The sequence below is a fragment of the Coregonus clupeaformis genome, chromosome 37 (genome assembly GCF_020615455.1).
Source record: "Coregonus clupeaformis isolate EN_2021a chromosome 37, ASM2061545v1, whole genome shotgun sequence".
Lineage (NCBI taxonomy): Eukaryota > Metazoa > Chordata > Actinopteri > Salmoniformes > Salmonidae > Coregonus > Coregonus clupeaformis.
Window position 1 is genome coordinate 3,087,060 of NC_059228.1, and position 26,830 is coordinate 3,113,889.

The 26,830-nt window shown below is 42.3% G+C and overlaps 1 protein-coding gene across 1 annotated transcript in view; it reads right to left on the reverse strand.

Annotated features, from left to right (window-relative positions):
* LOC121553342 (arginyl-tRNA--protein transferase 1-like) overlaps window positions 1-26,830 on the reverse strand; it is a 166,814-nt gene that overhangs the window by 50,838 nt on the left and 89,146 nt on the right. The window contains exons 9-10 of the mRNA XM_041866380.2: window positions 19,194-19,375; window positions 984-1,083 (exon numbers count right to left, since the gene is read on the reverse strand). Of these exons, the coding sequence (XP_041722314.1) occupies window positions 984-1,083; window positions 19,194-19,375 (282 nt within the window). The remainder of the gene's footprint in view (window positions 1-983; window positions 1,084-19,193; window positions 19,376-26,830) is intronic.

Genomic DNA, 26,830 nt, shown 5'->3' on the forward strand with positions numbered 1-26,830 from the left:
ATTCCAGCCTTGTGTAGGTCTACAATCTTGTCCCTGACATCCTTGGAGAGCTCTTTGGTCTTGGCCATGGTGGAGAGTTTGGAATCTGATTGATTGATTGCTTCTGTTGACAGGTGTCTTTTATACAGGTAACAAGCTGAGATTAGGAGCACTCCCTTTAATAGTGTGCTCCTAATCTCAGCTCGTTACCTGTATAAAAGACACCTGGGAGCCAGAAATCTTTCTGATTGAGAGGGGGTCAAATACTTATTTCCCTCATTAAAATGCAAATTAATTTATAACATTTTTGAAATGCGTTTTTCTGGATTTTTTTGTTGTTATTCTGTCTCTCACTGTTCAAATAAACCTACCATTAAAATTATAGACTGATCATTTCTTTGTCAGTGGGCAAACGTACAAAATCAGCAGGGGATCAAATACTTTTTTCCCTCACTGTATATATATATTTTCTCAAATAATTTCTCGCCCTATTTTCTGTAAGAGAAAAGGTCTGTAACGCAAATTACACCCTATTTCGTACATAGTGCACCACTTTTGACCGAAGCCCAGAGCCCTGGTCAAAAGTAGTGCATTATATAGGGAATAGGGTGCAATTTGGAACATAGATGAGGAGACATCCATTCTAATCCTCTGTCCCTCCGTCAAGTGCACTGCACACATATAAATGTCTGTATGGAGGTGAGGAGAGGCGCGGAGATGAAAATAAACAGATAGAATAGGGGAAACACTGTGCTCACATCAAAGCCTCAGCCATTAATCACACTGACATGTCAGGGAGCTGGGCAAAACTCCCATTCTCTGTTTGATATCATACAGAATAATAGAAATACTGTAGTGAAATATTCTCTTGGAGAAGTTATTGGCATCTTACTAGGGTAAATACAGTAGGGTAGAGTACAGTACAATACAATAGAGCAGAGTATAGTAGAGTAGTCAAGTAGAGCAGAGTATAACAGAACAAAGTGAACATGTCATTGTCGTACCTTGTACCGCATCTTGTTGCAGGAGTGGATGTAGAAGCCCAGATAGTAGTAGCACAGCTTGGGGGATTGTTTCTGTAGCTGCCTGGTGAAGGCAACCTCCCTGGAGAAAATAGATAGAGTATTTAGTTAGAGTGACAACTTATTAAAGTACACTATTTCTACAAAAGTAAGTGGACACCCCTTCAAATTAGTGCATTTGGCAATTTCAGCCACACCCGTTGCTGACAGGTGTATAAAATCGAGCACACAGCCATGCAATCTCCATAGACAAACATTGGCAGTAGAATGGCCTTACTGAAGAGCTCAGTGATTTTCAACGTGGCACCGTCATAGGATGCCACCTTTCCAACAAGTCAGTTCGTCAAATTTCTGCCCTGCTAGAGCTGCCCCGGTCAACTGTAAGAGCTGTTATTGTGAAGTGGAAACGTCTAGGAGCAACAATGGCTCAGCCGCAAAGTGATAGGCCACACAAGCTCACAGAACGGGACTGCCGAGTGCTGAAGCGCGTAAAAATTGTCTGTCCTCGGTTGCTACACTCACTACCGAGTTCCAAACTGCCTCTGGAAGCAACGTCAGCACAATAACTGTTCGTCGGGAGCTTCATGAAATGGGTTTCCATGGCCGAGCAGCCGCAAACAAACCTAAGATCAACATGTGCAATGTCAAGTGTCGGCTGGAGTGGTGTAAAGCTCGCTGCCATTGGACTCTGGAGCAGTGGAAACGCGTTCTTTGGAGTGATGAATCACGCTTCACCATCTGGCAGTCTGACGGACAAATCTGAGTTTGGCGGATGGCAGGAGAACGCTACCTGCTCGAATGCATATTGCCAACTGTAAAGTTTGGTGGAGGAGGAATAATGGTCTGGGGCTGTTTTCATGGTTCGGACTAGGCCCCTTAGTTCCAGTGAAGGGAAATCTTAACGCCAAAGCATACAATGACATTCTAGACAATTCTGTGCTTCCAACTTTGTGGCAACCGTTTGGAGAAGGCCCTTTCCTGTTTCAGCATGACAATGCCCCTGTGCACAAAGCGAAGTCCATACAGAAATGGTTTGTCGAGATCGGCATGGAAAAACCTGACTGGCCTGCACAAAGCCCTGACCTCAACCCCATCGAACACCTTTGGGATGAATTGGAACGCCGACTGCGACAAGCTCTGAGTGCCTATTACAGTATGTGTGATTCATAATTAGATTTTTTCTGACCATTTCGAACTGCGTAAACAACAACAAATACAATAATAATTTACAAACAAATTATAATCAATCCCATATAGTCTGTTCTAACAAAAAAGGTTTTAAAGTCTTTAGTACAGCCAAGATTAAAAACAGTTGAATTAACTCCTGAATTGAATTGCTTTAGCAGACATGTTGTGGTTTATTTATTGTTTAATTATAGCAATAGCCTAATAAACTTGACATTCACTTGAATCTTCATTTTGCGCACAAACAAAATCACTAACAGTCTAGTATAGTCCATTGTAGCTCAATTGGTAGAGCAAGGCGCTTGCAACGCCAGGGTTGTGGGTTCGATTCCCATGGGGGACAAGTATGAATTAAAAGAAAGTACGGAAATGTATGCACTCACTACTGTAAGTCGCGTCTGCTAAATGAGTTTTGTTTAAATAATGTATTTATTTATTATTGCCAGTATAATTTAGAAGCTTTGACATGCATCATCCAAACAGCTGCTGAAGGGCAAATGTGATCTAATGCCGGCTTCTCTGCGACATCTTGCCAATGTGCAAATGCTCTGTATACATCGGGCAGACGTCGGGGAGATTTATATGTGCTGTCTGGGGTGATGACATGCACAAATGCATGAATGATTGATTGACATAAACATCCTCTCACTGTCAACTGCGTTTATTTTCAGCAAACTTAACATGTGTAAATATTTGTATGAACATAAGATTCAACACCAGACAAAAACTGAACAGGTTCCACAGACAAAAGTAACAGTCAGTATCTGGTGTGGCCACCAGCTGCATTAAGTACTGCAGTGCATCTCCTCCTCATGGACTGCACCAGATTTGCCAGTTCTTGCTGTGAGATGTTACCCCACTCTTCCACCAAGGCACCTGCAAGTTCCCGGACATTTCTGAGGGGAATGGCCCTAGCCCTCACCCTCCGATCCAACAGGTCCCAGACGTGCTCAATGGGATTGAGATCCGGGCTCTTCGCTGGCCATGGCAGAACACTGATATTCCTGTCTTGCAGGAAATCACACACAGAACGAGCAGTATGGCTGGTGGCATTGTCATGCTGGAGCTCAGTCAGATGATGCTGTGACACATCGCCCCAGACCATGACGGACCCTCCACCTCGATCCCGCTCCAGAGTACAGGCCTCGGTGTAACGCTCATTCCTTTGACGATAAACGCGAATCCGACCATCACCCCTGGTGAGACAAAACCGCGGCTCGTCACTGAAGAGCACGTTTTGCCAGTCTGTCTGGTCCAGTGACGGTGGGTTTGTGCCCACAGGCGACATTGTTGCCGGTGATGTCTGGTGAGGACCTGCCTTCCAACAGGCCTACAAGCCCTCAGTCCAGCCTCTCTCAGCCTATTGCGGATAGTCTGAGCACTGATGGAGGGATTGTGCGTTTCTGGTGTAACTCGGGCAGTTGTTGTTGCCATCCTGTACCTGACCCGCAGGTGTGATGTTCGGATGTACCGATCCTATGCAGGTGTTGTTACACGTGGTCTGCCACTGCAAGGACGATCAGCTGTCCGTCCTGTTTCCCTGTAGCGCTGTCTTAGGCGTCTCACAGTACGGACGGCAATTTATTGCCCTGGCCACATCTGCAGTCCTCATGCCTCCTTGCAGCATGCCTAAGGCACGTTCACGCAGATGAGCAGGGACCCTGGGCATCTTTCTTTTGGTGTTTTTCAGAGTCAGTAGAAAGGCCTCTTTAGTGTCCTTAGTTTTCCCAACTGTGACATTAATTGCCTACCGCCTGTAAGCTGTTAGTGTCTTAACGACCATTCCACAGGTGCATGTTCATTAATTGTTTATGGTTAATTGAACAAGCATGGGAAACAGTGTTTAAACCCTTTACAATGAAGATCTGTGAAGTTATTTGGATTTTTACGAATTATCTTTGAAAGACAGGGTTTATTTTTCTTGCTGAGTTTATATTGAAGTAGGCCTTTAGTCCAATAAGTAAGTTATGTTAAGACAGCTAAAGTAAACAGTACTCTTAGTCCTACAGCTCCATGTCATTTCAATAAAAACCTTGAACCTACCGGTCTCTGAATTTATCAAAATATGTGTATTTTACACTCTAGCAATAGGCCTACATTAAGATAAATATCATAAAAGACAAAGACTTACTGAGCATTTTAATCCTCAAAGTGCCATGAAGGTCTGCTGCGTGGTATGCATATTAACAGTAGAATATGCGAGACTCAACGAGTAGCTTACCAATAGCTGCCAGTCTAATAAATCAATTTAATATACACAATCACAAAGAAATCCATTCATATTTTGTTTAGGAAGGTCATAAAAAAACATGATACTATGACTATTTCAAAAGAACAGCATAGCATGTTTTAAGATGTATTTCTCTGTGCTATAGTAGCTGAGGCTATGGTTGCATCATGTCAACAAAATTCATTAACTTATTATCTTTCAGATAGGGTATATCAAATCGCCAAGAAATTGAAGATCTCATACAACGCTGTGTACTACTCCCTTCACAGAACAGCGCAAACGGGCTCTAACCAGAATAGAAAGCGTGGGAGGCCTTCTAGGCAGAGTGGCAAAGAAAAAGCCATATCTCAGACTGGCCAATAAAAAGAAAAGATTAAGATGGGCAGTCTGAGATATGGCTTTTTCTTTGCAACTCTGCCTAGAAGGTCAGCATTCCGGAGTCGCCTCTTCACTGTTGATGTTGAGACTGGTGTTTTGCGGGTACTATTTAGTGAAGCTGCCAGTTGAGGACCTGTGAGGCGTCTGTTTCTCAAACTAGACACTAATGTATTTGTCCTCTTGCTCAGTTGTGTACCGGGGCCTCCCACTCCTCTTTCTATTCTGGTTAGAACCAGTTTGCGCTGTTCTGTGAAGGGAGCAGTATACAGCATTGTACGAGATCTTCAGTTTCTTGGCAATTTCTCGCAAAGAATAGCCTTCATTTCTCAGAACAAGAATAGACTGACGAGTTTCAGAAGAAAGTTGTTTCTGGCCATTTTGAGCTTGTAATCGAACCTACAATTGCTGATGCTCCAGATATTCAACTAGTCTCAAGAAGGCCAGTTTTATTGCTTCTTTAAAATCAGCACAACAGTTTTCAGCTGTGCTAACATAATTGCAAAAGGATTTTCTAATGATCAATTAGCCTTTCAAAATGATAAACTTGGATTAGCAAACACAACGTGCCATTGGAACACAGGACTGATGGTTGCTGATAAATGGGCTTCTTTACGCCTATGTAGATATTCCATAAAAAATCTGCGTTTCCAGCTACAATAGCCATTTACAACATTAACAATGTCTACACTGTATTTCTGGTCAATTTGAAAATATTGCTTTTCTTTCGAAAACAAGGACATTTCTAAGTGACCCCAAAATTTTGAACGGTAGTATATATATATATATATATATATATATATCACTACAGACCCCCTGGTTCGATTCCAGGCTGTATCACAACCGGCCATGATTGGGAGTCCCATACGGCGGCGCACAATTGGCCCAGCATCGTCTGGGTTTGGCCGGTGTAAGCAGTCATTGTAAATAAGAATTTCTTCTTAACTGACTTTCCTAGTTAAATTATATATATATATATATACACACACACACACACACACACAACCTTCCGGCCAACTGGGGGCCCAAGGCTGGTTAGGAGACACCCCGCTAGAGACACTATTATGTAATTGTGATGAACTGAGAGAATTTTAAGTTTAGTAGCACTGTAATTCATTAATCATGTACTGTCTTCAAATGATCCTCTGTTCTTACCTCTTTCCCTTTGTCTTTTACACCTCTCGCCACCTCCTCTTTCTTCCTCGGTTTTATAATGCACACCAGATGTGCATTGAAGTACAGATTTAACTTTTATTTATAATATTACAATATTTATAATGCATGTATTATGTATTTATAACACTTGGATAATTAACTTTCAATAAAGAGTTTAACATTCTATGAAATACTATACCTATCCTCAGATCAGTGCAGATTAAGGAAATTAGATATTCAGATGAACTGGTTTTAGAGTATTTAAATGATGCATAGGAAGTGTAGTGTACTGTTTTTCAAATTCTGTTCCTGTATATATGAATTACAAATCAGCCTTTAACTAGTTAAATCATGTTTCTAGTCTATTGCATAGTTACAATGTGTAACCATTGATGTCCCAGGACCAGGATTGGTAAACCCTGTTGAAGTGTATAATTGTAATACATACATGCAGACACAGCACCATTCAAAGACTTTAGTTTGATACTCCTGGTATTGGATATGACTGAATAAGAATGTCTCACAGACATTCATACCTGAACCACACCTTTATTTGCCAAGGTAGAGTAAAAGATCAGTGAATATATTCAATGTACAGGCTACAATGTGGGGATCTGATGCTTACTAATAACTACATGCACATTCGACTGGCATCCTTGGCACAATAAAGACATATTATATTCTACTCAATCCATAGGCTTCATTGATGTCATTCAGATTGTTTTGAAGTCGATACAACCGGCTATGATAGCTGAGGTTCATAGCTAGTTTCTGAACTAATATTTATACCAGATTGGCTACATAGCTAGCTCCACATCCATAGGCACACAGGTATTTTTATCCTCTACTACACAATAAGCAAGAAGGTAGTTAGCTAGCTACATTACTTCAGCTGCATTGCATGGAAAATATCAGCAAGGCAAGCTTACAAAATTGTACATTCAATTTGCACCAAATGCTTTAGCTAGCTAGATTCTTTACATCCACTGTTTCACAAGACGACAGCCTGGTTTGCTGGTTCTCAGGAGTCAAGAAAACATTCAACACGAATTACAATTTCAAACTCATGTCACAACGCCCATAAAACTAGCTAGCTAGCTGGCTAATGTTAGCTAGCTTGTTAAATAGTCAATTTTGTAAATTAACTTTATGACAAAAAAATATGCAGAATCGTTTCTCCCTTACATTAACATAGAGTGCATTTGGAAAGTATCCAGACCCCTTGACTTTTTCCAGATTGTTACGTTACAGCCTTATTCTAAAATTGATTAAATAGTTTTTTTCCCCCTCATCAATCTACACACAATACCCCATAATTACAAAGCAAAAACAGGTTTTTAAATGTATTTATTTAAAAAAATTGATATATCACAGTTACATAAGTATTCAGACCCTTTACTCAGTACTTTGTTGAAGCACCTTTAGCAGCGATTACAGCCTCAAGTCTTCTTTGGTATGACGCCACAAGCTTGGCATACCTGTATTTGGGGAGTTTCTCCCATTCTTCTCTCAAGCTTTGTCAGGTTAGATGGGGAGTGGCGCTGATATCTCTGTACTTTGCTCCGTTCATCTTTCCCTCGATCCTGACTAGTCTCCCAGTCCCTGCCACTGAAAAACATCCTCACAGCATGATGCTGCCACCACCATGCTTCACAGTAGGGATGGTGCCAGGTTTCCTCCAGACGTGCGTGACGCTTGGCATTCAGGCCAAAGAGTTCAATCTTGGTTTCATCAGACCAGATAATCTTGTTTCTCATGGTCAGTCTTTTAGGTGTTTTTTGGAAAACTCCAAGCGGGCTGTCATGTGCCTTTTACTGAGGAGTGGCTTCCGTCTGGCCACTCTACCAAAGGCCTGATTGGTTGAGTGCTGCAGAGATGATTGTCCTTCTGGAAAGATCCCCCATCTCCACAGAGAAACTCTGGAGCTCTGTCAGAGTGACCATCGGGTTCTTGGTCACCTCCCTGACCAAGGCCCTTCTCCCCCGATTGCTCAGTTTAGCCGGGCGGCCAGCTCTAGAAAAAGTCTTGGTGGTTCCAAACTTCTTCCATTTAAGAATGATGGAGGCCAATGTTCTTGGGGACCTTCAATGCTGCAGAAATGTTTTGGTACCCTTCCCCAGATCTGTGCCGACACAATCCTGTCTCGGAGCTCTACGGACAATTCCTTGGACCTCTTGGCTTTTGCTCTGACATGCACTGTCAACTGTGGGACCTTATATTGACAGGTGTGTGCCTTTCCAAATCATGTCCAATCAATTGAAATTATCACAGGTGGACGCCAATCAAGTTGTAGAAACATCAAGGATGATCAATGGAAACAGGATGCACCTGAGCTCAATTATATGTCTCATTGCAAAGGGTCTGAATACTTATGTAAATAAAGTTTGTTTTTATGTTTTATAAATTTGCAATGAGACATGCAATGTTTTCACTTTGTCATTATGGGGTATTGTGTATAGATTGATGAGAAAAATACTAAATGTAATCCATTTTGGAATAAGGCTGTACTGTAACAAAATGTGGAAAAGGTCAACGGGTCTGAATACCTTCTGAATGCACTGTATTCTTCTCAACTGTAATTTTTTTGCATGATTCATTATGACGTTATAATTACTTACATTTGCGGCCATCCTAGTATTTTTGTCAGCCATCTTTGCTGAAGAAAATCTCCAGTGTTGGGTCGTACAACGTCAAATTTGTCATGGGAACCACTCGATATGATTGGTCATCGCCCAGTGATCGCCGCTGGTGATTTGCATAAAGTTGGGAAAATGCTGCACTTTTTCACCGCCTCCCACGCCACGTCCGTGCTTCCCAACAGTCCCCCGCCCACTCTGCTTCTCACCACTTTCATTCCTTTTGAAAATGAATGGGAAGCTGTGTGTTACCACACGAGCAGTTAGCCCTCCCCCTTTGTGTTGTCCGATCCCGCGAGCCGCATCGAGTCAGAGTAGTGTTCCAATTCAACTTTGACAGAGGGGTAGTGCCTTTTCAGCCCTCTAGTTGGCCCTTCAAATGAAGCGAATTGAAATGTAGACTTTATCGCGTGGTAATCCAAACTCCCATGAAGCTCTGCGACCCAAGGCTCTAAAGTTGCTTCGGGAAGATGGTTGACAAAAATACTAGGATGGAAGCAAATATAAGTAATTATAACTTCACACCGAATCATGCAAAAAAAAATTACAGTTAAGAGGAATACGTTAGTTAATGTAGAGTCAAACGATTATGCAGATTTTGGGGTCAGAGTGTACATTTATGAAAATCGCTATTTAACAAGCTAGCTGACTAGCTAACATTAGCCAACTAGCTATACATTTCACTTGCTATATGTGCATTTGACATTTGTATGAATTGTAATTCATATCGTTGAACGTTTTAGGGACTCCTGAGCAAACCAGGCTGTAATCTTGTGAAACCCAGTGGATGTAAAGACTCTAGGTAGCTAGCTAAAAGCATTTACTGCAAATTGAATGGACATTTTTGTAAGCTTGTCTTGCTATTCATTAAAAGATATTTCAAAGTCAATCACTTATCATTGTTCTTTATTGTAGTAATGTAATGTTAATGTTCGAGATATTTGCCAATGCAGGTAGCTAACTTTTCTTGCTTATTGTGTAGTGGAGGATCAAAAAAAACTATGCTATGGATGTGTAGCTATGTAGCCGATCTGTGTATACACCCTAAAACGTTTGGTATAAATATTAGTTCAGAACAGCGGTTTAAATTGTTATAGCTACAATACTTCCACTGGTAATGACTGAGTGAAGGAAATGTGATTGTTACATGTCAAACTGATATGGAATTTAAGGCCCTATTCCCACTACGAGATATGAGCCGAGTGGCGAAAGAGACTTCAACTTTTCAATACACATTACATCCTTGCGCCTTACCTTTGGTTGTGGCTGGCAACGCGACAATCTTGGTCCGCAGCTCAAATTGACCGTAAATATCACAGTAGCCACTAGCCAGTAAGCACACACTATACAACAATGACAAACTTTTCTTCTAAAACATATTACACTATTGAATAATGCAACCAAATAGAGCTGGGACGATAAACCGAAAATTATCGACACCGACCATACCGATGACTTATCGCAGATATCGTTCATTACGATAAGTAGCCTATACTAGAAATATGTCAAGTTTGAAATGAAATACGTTTGCTAATGGGACAACTGATGGCTACAACCATCAAATTAGTAGTAGTAGTTTAACTGATAATAAATAAATAAATGGTGCACATCAATGTTATATACTGTATATTTGGTTTATATTCAAACTTCGGGTGGGTAGGCTACCTAGGCCTTTTTAATCCAAAATTATATAGACTGGAATTAATCTATCAACACAATAGTGATGACATAACTGACACTGTATGAGTATTTTTTTAAATTACAGATGCAAAAGGCCTACACAATGCAACCCTGCATTCAGCGAGCTCAGCCCTGTTAGTTTTATTGTCCAATTGCAGTGGTCTCTGTCTGTGTAAAGGGTTTTAATGTTTTCATCCTCCCTAGGGCCAGGACTTTTTCCATACGTTTATATATTTTTTTGTTTTGATGTCTTCACGATTATTCTACAATGTAGAAAATATTAACAATAAAGAAAAACCCTTGAATGAGTAGGTGTGTCCAAACTTTTGACTGGTACTGTATGTTGAGTCTTGACGTTGTACCAACATTTGTACAAAGTTTTGTTACAACACGAATATCTGCCTGATTTATATGCATTTATTTGCCAGACCGCACCCACATTAATGTTTATTGGTCAGTAGCGGCCATGTTGTTTAATATACTAGCCTGAAAAATATTTCGTTGAGAGACCTTGGTCCATAGATGCCATAGATCAAGTTTAATCTAGATCGGCAAAGTGGTTTCACAAAATTCAAAACGGTGGAAAATCCATCACGGCGGACCTCATGGTCCTTGAGGCAAATTTGTTCCTTGTGAGGTGAGTGTCCTATGTACCACATTTCATGACTAGGTCACACTGCGTGCATGGCGTGAGCTTTAAAAGTTGGCATTTTCAATTGTTTGTTATAGCACCCCCATGTGTCCAATTGGCATGGCATTGCAAAGATCGGTCATTCGGTGCCAGAGGAGTAGTGCCACCGTGTGGTCGATCTGAATGTGCTTCGCTGCTGAACCCCTAATAATAATAATAATAATAATAATAATAATAATAATAATAAATAAAATAATAGCCAACAAATACAATAGGGTTGCACCAGCTTTGCTGTTTGAACCCCTAATAAAATAGATGCACTGGAAAATAAAAAGGGGGGGTGCACAAAGGCCCAGACAGAGAGAAAGAAGAATGTAAAAGATGAAGTGGGAAGAGAATGAGAAAAGAAGGTGGGGGGCAAAGAGAGAAAGGGGGCTAGGGGAGAGGTGCTAGAAGGTCAGTCGGTAAGCTGCCAGGTTTCTGGGTTCCCATCCCCTCTCCACAAAGGGCCGAGATCACGAGAGGTAAGGGGCCCATTCACATTAGTCTAACACTATGAGGTGCAACCACACTAAACTCGCACATTTCCGCTAATACAGTCACACACGTGCACACACACACTCGTATACGCACGCACGCACACTAGTTGGGAGACGTCAACCTTGGTCCTATCGTGATTATGTGTGATTGATGCTATCGCCCCCTATTGGCGAACCAAAAACAACACATATACACACACACACGTGTCTGTGTGGCGCGCTGTGATGGAGCAGTGACTGGTGAGGAACCGGCTGTCTTATTGTAGTGACAGCATGGGCTGGACCGAAGCAGTCTTCAGAACTGGATAATAATAGCTTTATTTGCCTCAGACAATAGAAAAATAAACAATTGTTTTTCTATCTATCATAAAGCTGTGAATGAGAATAGCCTATTCCTAGGCTACAGACTTACATTGGACAGCACCTTTGTAGGCTAGAATATTTCGGAAATAAGCTACTGTTTCTAACTTTAACTTGTCTTAATGCTTTTATGATAGGCCAGTAGGAGGAATGAGGATAGGTTATCGGTCATTTTGGTTTTCAACCGCGCCTCAATTGTTTCTGGTGTTATCACTAAGATCTGGAAAGGGGCACATCCTCCCCCTACATAAAAGAGGAGATCCTTCTGACTTAACTAGAACTACCGTCCAATTTCTAAATTATCTTGCCTTCCCAAAGTTTTACAATCCCTGGCTCTCAGCTAACAACTTTAACTTCTCACTCTATTATTAAATGTGCACCAATCTGGTTTTAGACCTGGACATAGCACCGTTTCAGCTGCTACGCATGTTTTAGATGGTGTTAAATTGCTTAGATCATTAAAAAAATGTGTGCTGCTTATAGACCTTTCCAAGGCCTTCGACACTGTTGCCCATCACATTCAAAGGTTGACTGATATAGGCCTGGATCAGACTTCCTGCAAGTGGTTTGAGAATTATCTGTCAAACAGGAAACAATGTGTGATTTCTGATGGCGTTAAGTCTAGTTTCCTGGATATTACAAAAGATGCCGGAGGCATTGGTATTGGGACCTGTTCTCTTTACCATTTATATAAATAGTATTGGTCTATCTGTTAAAACGTTTAATATTCATCTGTATGCAGATGACACTATTTCAAGTTTTAATGTCACATGCACAAGTAAAGCGAAATGCCTTTCTTGCAAACTCAATGCAATAATCAATAACAATGTATTACTAGAAAAAAATTAAAAATAAGAATAGGAAATATGAAATACACATTAAAGTAAGTAAGTAAGCTTACTATATACAGGAAATATTGAAAAAGTCAGATCCAATACCATATCTGCAGGGATACTGGAGTGGAGGTAGATATGAATAGGGGTAAGGGGACTAAGCAACAGGATATAAGATAAAACAGAGTAGCAGCAGCTTGTATATGAGTGGGTGTGCGGGTGTGTAGAGTCAGTATAAATATATGTGCAAATTATGTGTGAGTGAGAAAATGATGGAATGAGTGTTTGTGTGTGTGTTGAAGTGACAGTGTGTGTGGCCCTGTGAGTGTGCATAGAGACAGTGCAAATATTGAAATAAAAGGTCAATAAAGATACAAGGTAAACTTTGTTCGTCCGTATAGCTATTTTGTTAGCTATTTATCAGCCTTATTGCTTGGGGATTGAAGCTGTTCAAGAGCCTGTTGTTATCAGACCTGATGCACCGGTACCTCTTGCCGTGCGGCAGCAGAGAAAATAGTCTATGGCTTGGGTGGATGGAGTATGACGATTTTCTGGGCCTTCTTTTCACACTGCCTGATATAGACATCCTGGATGGCAGGGAGTTCGGCCCCAGCGATGTACTGGCCTGTCCGCACAACCCTCTGTAGCACCATGCGATCGAAGGCGGTGCTATTGCCATACCAAGCAGAGATGCAGCCAGTCAATATGCTCTCAATGGTACAGCTGTAGAACCTTTTCACGATTTGAAGGCCCATGCCAAACATTTTCAACCTCCTGAGGTGGAAGAGGTACCGTCGCGCCTTCTTCACGACTGTGAGTGTGTGTTTGGACCATTTTAAGTCTTTAGTGATTTGGACACTGAGGAACTTGAAGCTGTCCATCTGCTCCACTGCTGCCCCATCGATGTGGACGTGCTGCTGCTGCTGCCTCCCCCCTCCTTTCCTGTAGTCCACGATCAGCTCCTTGGTCTTGCTGACGTTGAGGGAGAGGTTGTTGCTCCGGCATCACACTGCCAGGTCACTGACCTCCTCCCTGTTGGCTGACTCATCGTCGCCGGTGATCAGGCCTACCACCGTTGTGTCATCAGCGAACTTGATAATGGTTTTAGAGTTGTGCGTGAACAGGGAGTACAGGAGGGGACTAAGCACACACCCCTGTGGGGCCCCTGTGTTAAGGGTCAGCGTGGCAAATGTGATGTTGCCTACACTCACCACCTTGGGTTGGCCCATCAGGAAGTCCAGGATCCAGTTGCAGAGGGAGGTGTTTAGAACCCAGAACCTTGGTGACAAGCTTGGAGGGGACAATGGTGTTTGACGCTGAGCTGTAGCCAATGAACAGCATTCTTACATAGGTATTCCTCTTATCTAGGTGGGTGCAGTGCAGTGTGGAGAGAAATTGAGATTGCGTCGTCTATGGATCTGTTGGGGCTGTATGCAAACTGGAGTGGGTCTAGTGTGTCTGGGATGGTGGAGTTAATGTGTGCCATAACCAGCCTCTCAAATGACTTCATGAATACAGAAGTGAGTGCTACAGGGCGGTAGTGATTGTGGCATGTATGCCATTTCCCCAACTGTTGACCAGGCTATGTTAGAGCTGCAATCTGACCTTGTTGCCTTACAGAAAGCCCTTGTTGGTTTAAAACTTAATGCGGGCAAGACTAAATACATGTTGTTTTCCAACTCTTCCCCCAAAAACTCTGATGGACTACATATTTATTCATTGGATGGTTCTATGGTTCTCCCATCGATCGGTTTCCCGCCTATAAACATCTGGGCATATGGACTGACAAAGATTTAATGTTTAAAAAACATACAAATGAGCTAGTTAAAAAGCTCAGATTTAAAAAGTGGGCTTATTTTTTTGAAATAGATCCTGCCTCTCCGTAAATAGCAGGAAGCAGATCGTACAGTACATTTTCCTGCCAGTTCTCGACTATGGTGACACCATTTACCAAATTGCAGCAGCCACTACTCTTAAACTTTTGGATGCAGTCTACCACAGTGCCCTTCGCTTTATCACAGGTGACAGTTTAAATACTCACCTCATTGAAGTCCCGTAGATCCTTTCATTACTCCCTTTTTGTTTACAAAGCTCTACTACACAAGCTTCCAACTTCCCTAACTTCATTGCTAAAGTATAAAATAATAAGCTTCCAAACCCACTTGCAGGGTAAATCCTATTTTAGTTTAGGACTCTGGTATTAAATTAATTCATTGAGAATTGCAGTTGTAGTATTTAAATTGTATCTTGTAGTTAATTTTTATTCTTCTTGTTTTATTTGAAATGTCTCTCTCTCTCTCTCTCTCTCTCTCTCTCTCTCTCTCTCTCTCTCTCTCTCTCTTCTCTCTCTCTCTCTCTCTCTCTCTCTCTCTCTCTCTCTCTCTCTCTCTCTCTCTCTCTCACACACACAGGAAGTCTTATCAAACAACCTCGTCTAGGCTATAGGTACACAGAGAGTACTGTTACTCTTGGAGTCAGACTCTTGCAATAATAATATAAGAGAGTCTAGAGTCTCTGTTCAGGCTGGTGCATGTGTACAAACACAAATGTACAAACTGCACATTCTCTAGGAGTCACACACACAATCTGTAGTCTCTCGCATGCACACACACACACGGCCAACTCTGTAAATCAACCAGTCCTTCGACATCTGTGCAGAAACACTTAAAAAAGCTTTTTCTCACATTATTGGGTTACACTTTACAGGAAGCATGAGATGTGTGTGTGCGCACTACGTGTGAGAGATCTCTTATTTCATACAAGCAGACAGAGTGCTGTCGTCAGCCGCACCACAAACACCTCACTGCCTCATCCAATACTGACAGACGAGGTGTATTTACCTACCTGCCTTAGGTATTACCTATACTGTACCTCTACTGCCCACAGAGAGGGAGGGAGATAGGGAGAGCGGTGGGAAGATCAAGAGAGAGATCAAGAGAAACAGAGAGAGAGTGTAAAGGTTAAATAGGGACGATGAACCAGAAAGGAGAGAGAGAAATAAAGAGAGAGAGAAGAGAGAGAGATGGGGATGAGGAAGGAAAAGAAAAATCATAGGAGAGAAAGAGAGAACAAAAAGTGAAAAGACTGTTTTCCGCAAGTACATGGAATAGTCAGCCAAATAGAAAAAGTAACCAGCCAAGGAGTTCCAGGCTGGGGAGGAATAAAAAAAAATAAAAAAATCAGAACAAGCTCTATTTTGGTGGCCTCTGGTACATTCTAAAGACCTTGATTCCATCTGAAATGCACAGCTAAATTATTGAATACTTTATTTTATATGACTTTGTCCGATTGGTCAAATGAGTTGCAGTATTGAGTAGAAAGACATGACACAATTAAAATAACCTAAAATGTATGAATTGAGTGTGTTGTTAGTTGTTTTAGATATCGTCTAGGCCAGGGTTCCCCAACTGGCGGGCGGATTTATTTAGGCCCCCAAGTGTTCTGAGCAAAGAAAAATAAAATAATAATATTCATTGTTTGACATTAGACTGTAAAAACACCATAGCGATTTTAGTTTAAGAAATCTGTTCCCAACTATTCACACGCATAATAGAGAGACACATGATCATACAGGTTAAGTGTGGACACACCTACTCATTCAAGGGTTTTTCTTTATTTTTACTATTTTCTACATTGTAGAATAATAGTGAAGACATCAAAACTATGGAATAACACATAGGGAATCATGTACTAACCAAAAAAGTGTAGATTTTAGAATAGCCACCCATTGCCTTGATGACAGCTTTGCACACTCTTGGCATTCTCTCAACCAGCTTCACCTGGAATGCTTTTCCAACAGTCTTGAAGGAGTTCCCAAATATGCTGAGCACTTGTTGGCTGCTTTTCCTTCACTCCGCAGTCCGACTAATCCCAAACCATGTCAATTGGGTTGAGGTCAGGGGATTGTGGAGGCCAGGTCATCTGATGCAGCACTCCATCACTCTCCTTATTGGTAAAATAGTCCTTACACAGCCTGGAGTTGTGTTGTCCTGTTGAAAAACAAAATGATAGTCCCACTAAGCCCAAACCAGATGGGATGGCGTATATCGCTGCAGAATGCTGTGGTAGCCATGATGGTTAAGTGTGCCTTGAATTCTAAATTAATCACAGACAACGTCACCAGCAAAACAGCCCCACACCATAACACCTCCTTCTCCATGCTTTACGGTGGAAAATACACATGCAGAGATCATCCATTCACCCACACCGCGTCTCACAAAGCCATGCCGGCTGGAACCAAAAATCTCCAATTTGGACTCCAGACCAAAGGACAAATTTCCACCGGTCTAATGTCCATTGCTTGTGTTTCTTGGCCCAAGCAAGTCTCTTCTTATTATCGGTGTCCTTTAGTAGAGGTTTCTTTGCAGCAATTCGACCATGAAGGCCTGATTCACACAGTCTCCTCTGAACAGTTGATGTTGAGATGTGTCTGTTACTTGAACTCTTTGAAGCATTTATTTGGCCTGCAATTTCTGAGGCTGGTTACTCCAATGAACTTATCCTCTGCAGCAGAGGTAACTCTGGGTCTTCCATTCATGAGAGCCAGTTTCATCATAGCGCTTGATGGTCTTTGCGACTGCACTTGAAGAAACGTTCAAAGTTCTTGAAATGTTCCATATTGACTGACCTTCATGTCTTAAAGTAATGATGGACTGTTGTTTCTCTTTGCTTATTTGAGCTGTTCTTGCCATAATATGTACTTGGTCTTTTACCAAATAGGGCTATCTTCTGTATACCCCCCTAATGCTCAAACGCATTAAGGAGGAAATAAATTCCACAAATTAACTTTTAAGAAGGCACACCTGTTAATTGAAATGCATGCCAGGTGACTACCTCATGAAGCTGGTTGAGAGAATGCCAAGAGTGTGCAAAGCTGTCATCAAGGCAAAGGGTGGCTATTGGAAGAATTTCAAATATAAAATATATTTTGATTTGTTTAACACTTTTTTGGTTACTACATGATTCCGTATGTGTTATTTCATAGTTCTGATGTCTTCACTATTATTCTACAATGTAGAAAATAGTAAAAAAATAAAGAAAAACCCTTGAATGAGTAGGTGTGTCCAAACGTTTGACTGGTAGTGTATCTGTTAGGGATTTTTGCAGTCTACAAATTATTTGTAATTATGTTCCGCCCCCCTGACCATACGCTACAAAAAACAAAAACAAAAAATCGGCCCGCAGCTGAATCTAGTTGATGAACCCTGGTCTAGTCCTATATAATCTGGACTAATTTCAGAATGATGTGTGTTCTTCAAATTATGTATTTTATTGGCTCTGCTACTGTGGACACTGAGGGTAAGGAAACCAATGAGTCATTTTGTAATTTGGGTGAACTATCCATCTAACAGTTTGGCCTGTCAATCAATAACTGTGGGTGGGATTGTCAGGAGAGGGGGCAGTTGGTAGGGTTTCAGACTTGTCAATCATTCACTGTGGGTGGGACTTTGAGGGAAGGCAGTAGACTAGTAATCTAGTCAGAAAAACTAGTCTACTCTTACAATTGAATTTATTCTGGCAAAAACCTAAGAAAAAGATTTCCTGTTGAGAAACAATATAGAATTGCGAGAACATGGTTTAAAAAATGCAAACATTTTCAGGCTACACTGACTAGTGACTTTAGTGGTCACTGGCAAGTTTCGACATTGGCTTCGAATACTAGGAAAATACAAGCAAGATCTTTGGTTTACTTGGTCCCGATGCAATACCATGGACATACGCTGAGTGTACATAACATTAGGAACACCTTACTAATATTGAGTTGCACCCCTTTTTGGCCTCAGAACAGCCTCAATTATTCGAGGCATGGACTACAAGGTGTCGAAAGCATTCCTCAGGGATGCTGGCCCATGTTGACTCCAATGCTTCCCACAGTTATGTCAAGTTGGCTGGATGTCCTTTGGGTGGTGGACCATTCTTGATACACACAGGACACTGTTGAGTGTGAAAAACCCAGCAGCGTTGCAGTTCTTGACACACTCAAACCGGTGCGGCTGGCACCTACTAACATACCCCGTTCAAAGGCACTTACATCTTTTGTCTTGCCCATTCACTCTCTGAATGGAACACATACACAATCCATGTCTCACTTACATTACATGGGACCTGTTAATTCACTCACAGAAAATGATGAAGAAGCATCATATTCACCCTCCTCCGTGAAAATACATTTACTGCAGCCAACCACAGCGCACAAAAATAACACAGCTACCGAGAGGCGGTGCAGACAGCAGACTGACAAACCAGCAGTGTCGCCCCTCGCTTTGTGACTGACAGGCACCTGTCCTATCAATAGATCACTAGAATATGCATATCGTTCATTCTAGCGGGACAAGTCTATAGAGAGTTTTCTAACTAGCGAATTGAAACTTTTAAATGAAAAGAAGCCTTGTTAATTTATGAAGTGGAAAATGTTATCGAAAACACTGGAAAGAGGGAGAGAGAGAGCCGAGAGAGAGTGCAATTATATAAACAAAGAAACAGAGACAAGGAGAGGAGAGAAAAAAAAAAAAAGAGCAATGGAAACAAATGAGGAGCTAAATCCACAGCCTCTCCAGTCCTCACTGACCTGAGCGCAGAGTAGGAGCCCAGCGACAGAGAGGCGAAGTCGGGGTGGTAGTACAGGTAGACGGAGGACACACAGGTGGGCAGGATGTCCACCACTCCCACTGCCACGATGCGGCCGTCCAGCCAGTACTGTTGGTGGAAGGAACCGTAGCCCACCGCTGGACCATCCGGAGACGTCTCCGCCTAGTGTGTGTGGAGAGGGGGGGGGGATAGCGAGAGATCTTATTGATCATAACAGTAGCATATGTACAAACTGGAAAAATGTCTGATCAAGTGACTGAATCGTATGAATCCCCTGTTTGTTAGTGCTTTGGCATTAGCAGGCCGCTTCTCTTTCTTTCTTTCTCTCTCACACACACGTTTCTCTTTTCATTAGAAGCCCAGGCTGTTACCCAGGCCCCACACGTGTAGTTTACAGAAAGCATTTGTTGAACTGAAATTGGTACTTAATGCAGGTAAAACTAAAGTACATGTTATTTTCCAAAACACTTTGTGCATTCGGAAAGTATTCAGACCCCTTCACTTTTTCCACATTTTGTTACGTTACAGGATTATTCTAAAATGGATGTAATTATTTTTTTCCCTCAATCTACACACAATACCCCATAATGACAAAGCAAAAATAGGTTTTTAGAAATATTTGCACATTAAATTTTTTTAAACAGAAATGCCTTATTTACATAAGTATTAAGACCCTTTGCTATAAGACTCGAAATTTAGCTCATGTGCATCCTGTTTCTATTGATCATCCTTGAGATGTTTCTACAACTTGATTGGAGTCCACATGTGGTAAATTCAATTGATTGGACATGATTTGGAAAGGCACACACCTGTCTATATCAGGTCCCACAGTTGACAGTGCATGTCAGAGCAAAAACCAAGCCATGAGGTCGAAGGAATTGTCCGAAGAGCTCCGAGACAGGATTGTGTCAAGGCACATATCTGGGGAAGGGTACCAAAAAATGTCAGCAGCATTGAAGGGCCCCAAGAACACAGTGGCCTCCATCATTCTTAAATGGAAGAAGTTTGTAACCACCAAGACTCTTCCTAGAGCTGGCCGCCCAGCCAAACTGAGAAATTGGGGGAGAAGGGCCTTGGTCAGGGAGGAGACCAAGAACCTGATGGTCACTCTTACAGAGCTCCTCTGTCGAGATGGGAGAACCTTCCAGAAGGACAACCATTTCTGCAGCACTCCACCAATCAGGTAATGGCCAGATGGAAGCCACTCGTCAGTAAAAAGGCACATGACAGCCAACTTCGAGTTTGCCAAAATGCACCTAAAGACTCTCAGACCATGAGAAACAAGATTCTCTGGTCTGATGAAGCCAAGATTGAACACTTTGGCCTGAATGCCAAGCGTCACGTCTGGAGGAAACCTGGCACCGTCCCTATGGTGAAGCATGGTGGTAGCAGCATCATGCTGTGGGGATGTTTTTCAGCGGCAGGGACTGGGAGACTAGTCAGGATCGAGGGAAAGATGAACGTTGCAAAGTACAGAGAGCTCCTTGATGAAAATCTGCTCCAGAGCGCTCAGGACCTCAGACTGGGGCGAAGGTTCACCTTCCAACAGGACAACGAACCTAAGCACTCAGCCAAGACAATGCAGGAGTGGCTTAGTGACAAGTCTCTGAATGTCCTTAAGTGGCCCAGCCAGAGGCCGGACTTGAACCTGATCGGAAATCTCTGGAGAGACCTGAAAATAGCTGTGCAGCGACGCTCCCCATCCAACCTGACAGTGCTTGAGAGGATCTGCAGAGAAGAATGGGAGAAACTCCCCAGGTGTGCCAAGCTTCTAGCGTCATTCCCAAGAAGACTCGAGGCGGTAATCGCTGCCAAAGTTGCTTCAACAAAGTACTGAGTAAAGGGCCTGAATACTTATTTTTAATACATATATAAAAGAAAGATCTAAAAACCTGTTTTTGCTTTGCCATTATTGGGTAATGTATGTAGATTGATGAGGGGGGGAAATCAATTTAAACCATTTCAGAATAAGGCTGTAACGTAACAAAATGTGGAAAAAGTCAAGGGGTCTGAATACTTTCCGAAATGATGGTGCCCATGCTTATAAATATCTGAATTTACGAAAAATGCTCTTTCAAAAAGCATACTGATGAGTTAGTTAAGAGGGTAAGAATAAAAATGGGCTTCCTAATAAATAGGAAAGCCTTTCGTTAAATAGCAGAAAACAAATAATTCAGTCAACATTCATTCCGGCTTTAGACTACGGCGATAGTCTATTTGAATGCAGCTGCCACTGTATTGAAGCCATTGGACGATAGGTTCATTACACATCAATGCATTCTGTATCAGAAAGTAGGCTGGCCCTCTCAAGTTTCGTAGATCAATACACTGCTCTCTTTTTGTTTATAAGGCCTTCTTGTGCAAACTTCCAACATACCTTACTTAATTGTTAAATTACAGACATATGAGTCACCAGACCCGATCACAGGGATGGTGAACTCTGGAGATCCCTTCAATCTCCACTAAGTTGGGGAGATCTGCTTTTAGTTTTTTTGCACCTTACGTGTGGAATGATCTCCAAAGCAAAAATTAGAGCAATTGGTGCCTCTAGGGCATTTCAGACGGCAATTAGGGGACCTTTTCACTGAAGGAGAATGTGTTTGCTTTTTATGATTGATTTGTGTATTTTTGTACATTAACGTGTATATTAATGTCTATATGTATGTGAAGTTTGATGGGTGTATTGTATTTTGATGTGTATTGGTTTATACAGGGCTCATCTGAAAAATAGATATCGGTCTCAGGTTTGACTCCATGTCAAAATAAAGGTTAAATTAAATAAATAAATGCACAGGGGTGTACAGTAGCCTGCGCCCAGCCCGCTAATAGCTCCCAAATGTGGAAAGGGATCAAGCTGGGGGCGTAGGTAGAGGGGGGGAGCTGTGTGTGCTAGCCACAGAAACACAGGGGAGACACCTTTTAATAAAAGACCCTGTATGAAATCCATCTCGCCAGGCAGGGTATGGAATGAGGCCAAGCTTTCTCCTGGATGTGTGTGCGCGCACGTGTGCAATACAACTCCCGTTTAGTACCCGACAGATTGCATGCTGGGTTTTTCAATCAACTGGCTTAACTGCTTTATATCACACAGACTTTAGACAGCTAGTGGGGCTAGGGGGCATATTAAGCCTGAGGTGGACTGGTGTATGTGTGTGTGTGTGTGTGTGTGTAGGAATGGTTGAAACGGGATTCCTCTCCTTCCCGACGGCCCATCTGGGCCCGGCGCAGACGCCGCTTTTTTATCACAACACAGGGAGAGCTGCCGTTGCTAATTCAACCATCCAACAGTGTGAAAACCCCCAGAATGCTGCTTGGCCACTGACCAGCACCAACCACCCTGACACAATTAAACCTGTCTAAATACTAACCCCCCCCCCCACCCAATAGCTATGTGTGGACCTCCAGGACCCCTGCAAACCCGCAGCTACGTTAACCCAGAGGACCTCCAACGGTCCTGGGCTCCACATTCCTCCTGTGCCCCCTTGGCGGAGCTATTTTAAGTGAAGATTGCAGTAAAAACAAAGGCTAATTCACTCCAGCTCTGGGCTGCTGTGTTACCAAACACTAGGTGATTACCTGGGCGACACAACAGAGCATTGGAGACGGGGACAGGGGTATCCATTCACTGTGTGGGCTAGGGGGTGACTGGTGTGTGTGTGTGTGTGTGTGTGTGTGTGTGTGTGTGTGTGTGTGTGTGTGTGTGTGTGTGGTGAGCAGAGAGAAGACTAGAGGAGGTAGAGGACTAGCATGGGGCAGACGTTAGCTTTAAGCCCTTGAATGATTGGCAGGTGGGAGTGAGTGAGAGGGAGGCTAGGGGTGAAATGGAAAGTGTTTAGCTGGGAGAGTGGGGGGAGGAATTGGGGGGTCTGGTTGGTGGCTGTATTAGTTACCTCTGGGGCCCCTAGCTGGCACCACATCTGGAGGCTGGGTGGGGCCCCTGAGCTGTGGCAGTATGTCTGGGGCTGGGGAAAATGCCCGTCAGTGGAAGGCATGCAGCCTGTATATTTCTTGGTACAGGCTCTGGCCGCAAACACTGGAGTCTTTGTCAGAGCCTTGTTTCACTTAGAATTTAGTAAGAAGTGAGGGCGTGGGTCTCCATGTGTGCGAGAGTGATTTTTCTTACCCCTTCTGAGTGTGGCTGTGAGTGTAAGTCTGTCAGTGAGTCTGTGTATTTACTCTCGGTGAGTGTGTGCGTGCGCATACGTGTACGTGTGAGCGCACACTCATACATGTGTGCGGGTGTGTATGTGCGCACTCGTGTGTGTGTGTGTGTTTATGCAGTAAAGACCTATTAGAGGTAGAGCTTGTCTCACTCTAACCTGCGACTCACCTCCCAAGTCAGCCTAACGGCTGTGTCCTTGCCACTGTGACAACAACCTAAACATTCTCCACCACTAAACAGTAAACTGCCTCTGAGGCCTCAAAAAGGGGCCCAAAATCACTCGGATGGGCCCAAAACTCCCCCTTTACTACCCCCTTCTCCGCCTAGCTCTCCCCCTCCCCTCTATGGGTCTAGTGCAGGGGAGTAAAAGTGGAATTGCTTAATTCAAACACGCATTGCAGTAGGAGCTATTTTTCCCTATGGTCCAAAAAAAAAAAAAAAAAAAAGACTGGTCTTGTGTACTGTATAAAACACTTACCTACAACTACTACCAGGTAGACCCCTCACAGGTATGCTTTCACTTTTCAGAATAAGAAGTCTGTGTGCGCGAGGGGGGTGGTCTTTATAAACAAAGACACTGCATAAACATTGCTAAGTCAGGTTTGATTGAATTCCTGCCTGAGTGCTCTGTGAGTTTTTAGAGGCTCTGTGGCCAAAGTGGAGCGGGTCAGTGAGTGGCATTGACATTCATTAGGGTGCTGCTCATGGTCTGGTCATGGGAAGAGAAAAGCAATCTGGGCAAACACACAGTACCAGTCCTCAGAGTTGTTGTTTAGCTATTAGGCCTGGCACGGTAATAATATCATCGTGTAACTGGCGATTATGGATGAAGACCGTCGTAAAAAAACGAAAACAAGACAAGTATATACAGTACAGTCAAAAGTTTGGACACCTACTCATTCAAGGGTTTTGTATTTATTTTTACTATTTTATACATTGTAGAATAATAGTGAAGACATCAAAACTATGAAATAACACATATGGAATCATGTAGTAACCAAATAAGTGTTAAACATATCAAAATATATTTGAGATTCTTCAAATAGCCACCATTTGCCTTGATGAAGCTTTGCACACTCTTGGCAATCTCTCAACCAGCTTCACCTGGAATGCTTTTCCAACAGATTTGAAGAAGTTCCCACATATGCTGAACACTTGTGGCTGCTTTTCCTTCACTCTGCGGTCCGACTCTTCCCAAACCACCTCAATTGGGTTGAGGTTGGGGGATTGTGGAGGCCAGGTCATCTGATGTAGCACTCCATCACTCTCCTTATTGGTAAAATAGCCCTTACACAGCCTGGAGGTGTGTTGGGTCATTGTCCTGTTGAAAAACTAATGATAGTCCCACTATGCCCAAACCAGATGGGATGGTATATCACTGCAGAATGCTGTGGTAGCAATGCTGGTTAAGTGTGCCTTGAATTCAAAAGAAATCACAGACCGTGTCACCAGCAAAGCACCCCCACACCATAACACCTTCTCCTCCATGCTTTACACTGGGAACTACACATGCGGAGATCATCCGTTCACACAAACCGCGTCTCACAAAGACACAGCGGTTGAAAACAAAAATTTCCAATTTGGACTCCAGACCAAAGGACATATTTCCACCGGTCTAACGTCCATTGCTCGTGTTTCTTGGCCCAAGCAAGTCTCTTCTTATTATTGGTGTCCTTTAGTAGTGGTTTGTTTGCAGCAAGTCGGCCATGAAGGCCTGATTCACACAGCTCTCTGAACAGTTGATGTTGAGATGTGTCTGTGACTTGATCTCTGTGAATCATTTATTTGGGCTGCAATTTCTGAGGCTGGTAACTGAACTTATCCTCTGCAGCAGAGGTAACTCTGGGTCTTCCATTCCTGTGGCGGTCCTCATGAGAGCCAGTTTCATCATTGTGCTTGATGGTTTTTGCGACTGCACTTGAATAAACTTTCAAAGTTCTTGACATTTTCCGTATTGACAGAACTTTATGTCTTAAAGTAACGATGGACTGTTGTTTCTCTTTGCTTATTTGAGCTGTTCTTGCCATAATATGGACTTGGTCTTTTACCAAATAGGGCCATCTTCTGTATAAACCCCTACCTTGTCACAACACAACTGATTGGCTCAAACACATTAAGAAGGAAAGAAATTCCACAAATTAACTTTTAACAATTGAAATACATTCCAGGTGACTACCTCATGAAGCTGGTTGAGAGAATGCCAAGAGTGTGCAAAGCTGTCATCAAGGCAAAGGGTGGATATTTGAAGAATCTCAAATAATATATTTTGTATATATTAAACCAAAAAATAACACTTTTTTGGTTACTACATGATTCCATATGTGTTATTTCATAGTTTGATGTCTTCACTATTATTCTACAATGTAAAAAATAGTAAAAATAAAGAAAGATCCTTGAATGAGTAGGTGTGTCTAAACTTTTGACTGGTAATGTATATACAGCGCGTATTCAGACCCCTTGACTTTTTCCTTAGGTTACAGCTTTATTCTAAAATTGATTAAATCGTTTTTTCCCCCCTCATCAATCTACACACTATACCCCATAATGACAAAGCAAAAACAGGTTATTAGAAATGTTTGCAAATGCTCGAATAAAAAATTAACTGAAATAACACATTTACATAAGTATTCAGACCCTTTACTCAGTACTTTGTTGATCACAGCCTCGAGTATTCTTGGGTATGACGCTAAAAGCTTCAGGGTAGGGGAGGGAATGGCCGGCAGGGATGTAGCTCAGTTGGTAGAGCATGGCGTTTGCAACGCCAGGGTTGTGGGTTCGTTTCCCACGGGGGGCCAGTATGAAAAATAAAATAATGTATGTACTCACTCTGGATAAGAGCGTCTGCTAAATGACTAAAATGTAAAAAATGAGGTCTGTTGAAACTCCAAACCCAATTTTGTTACACTCAAAAGAATTGTGGAGAACAGTACACAAGATATGTAGAATTCCACATCTAAAACAAGGATACTCGTCATTGTGGCACAATCCTAGGCTACGGACAGGAAAGAAGTCTGTGTACTGGAAACAATGGCTAATGAAAGGAATTCCTACTATAGGTGATCTGTACAATGAAGATGTTTTAATGTCATATTCAGATTTGGTACAAAAATACGATGTGGGAGACAAGGGTCATTTCTGGAAATATTTACAATTGAGGGAATGTTTGTTAACCGGCTATCAACAAAATCTAGGAGAGAACCCAATAGTGGAGTATTTGGAATTACCCAAACATAAAGCAGCCATTTTTTACTCAATATTTAGTCCGCAGAGTAGAGACCGTAAAAACAATATGGCAAACTGACCTTAAGTGTGAAATTGAGGATGATACCTGGTTGAAGATTTTGTCCAACTCAGGGAGGAACATAAGGGAAGCCAGGGGGAAACTTAGTCAATATAAGATATTACATAGGTTTTATTGGACCCCATCAAGGCTTCATAAGATGGGGCTGACCAAC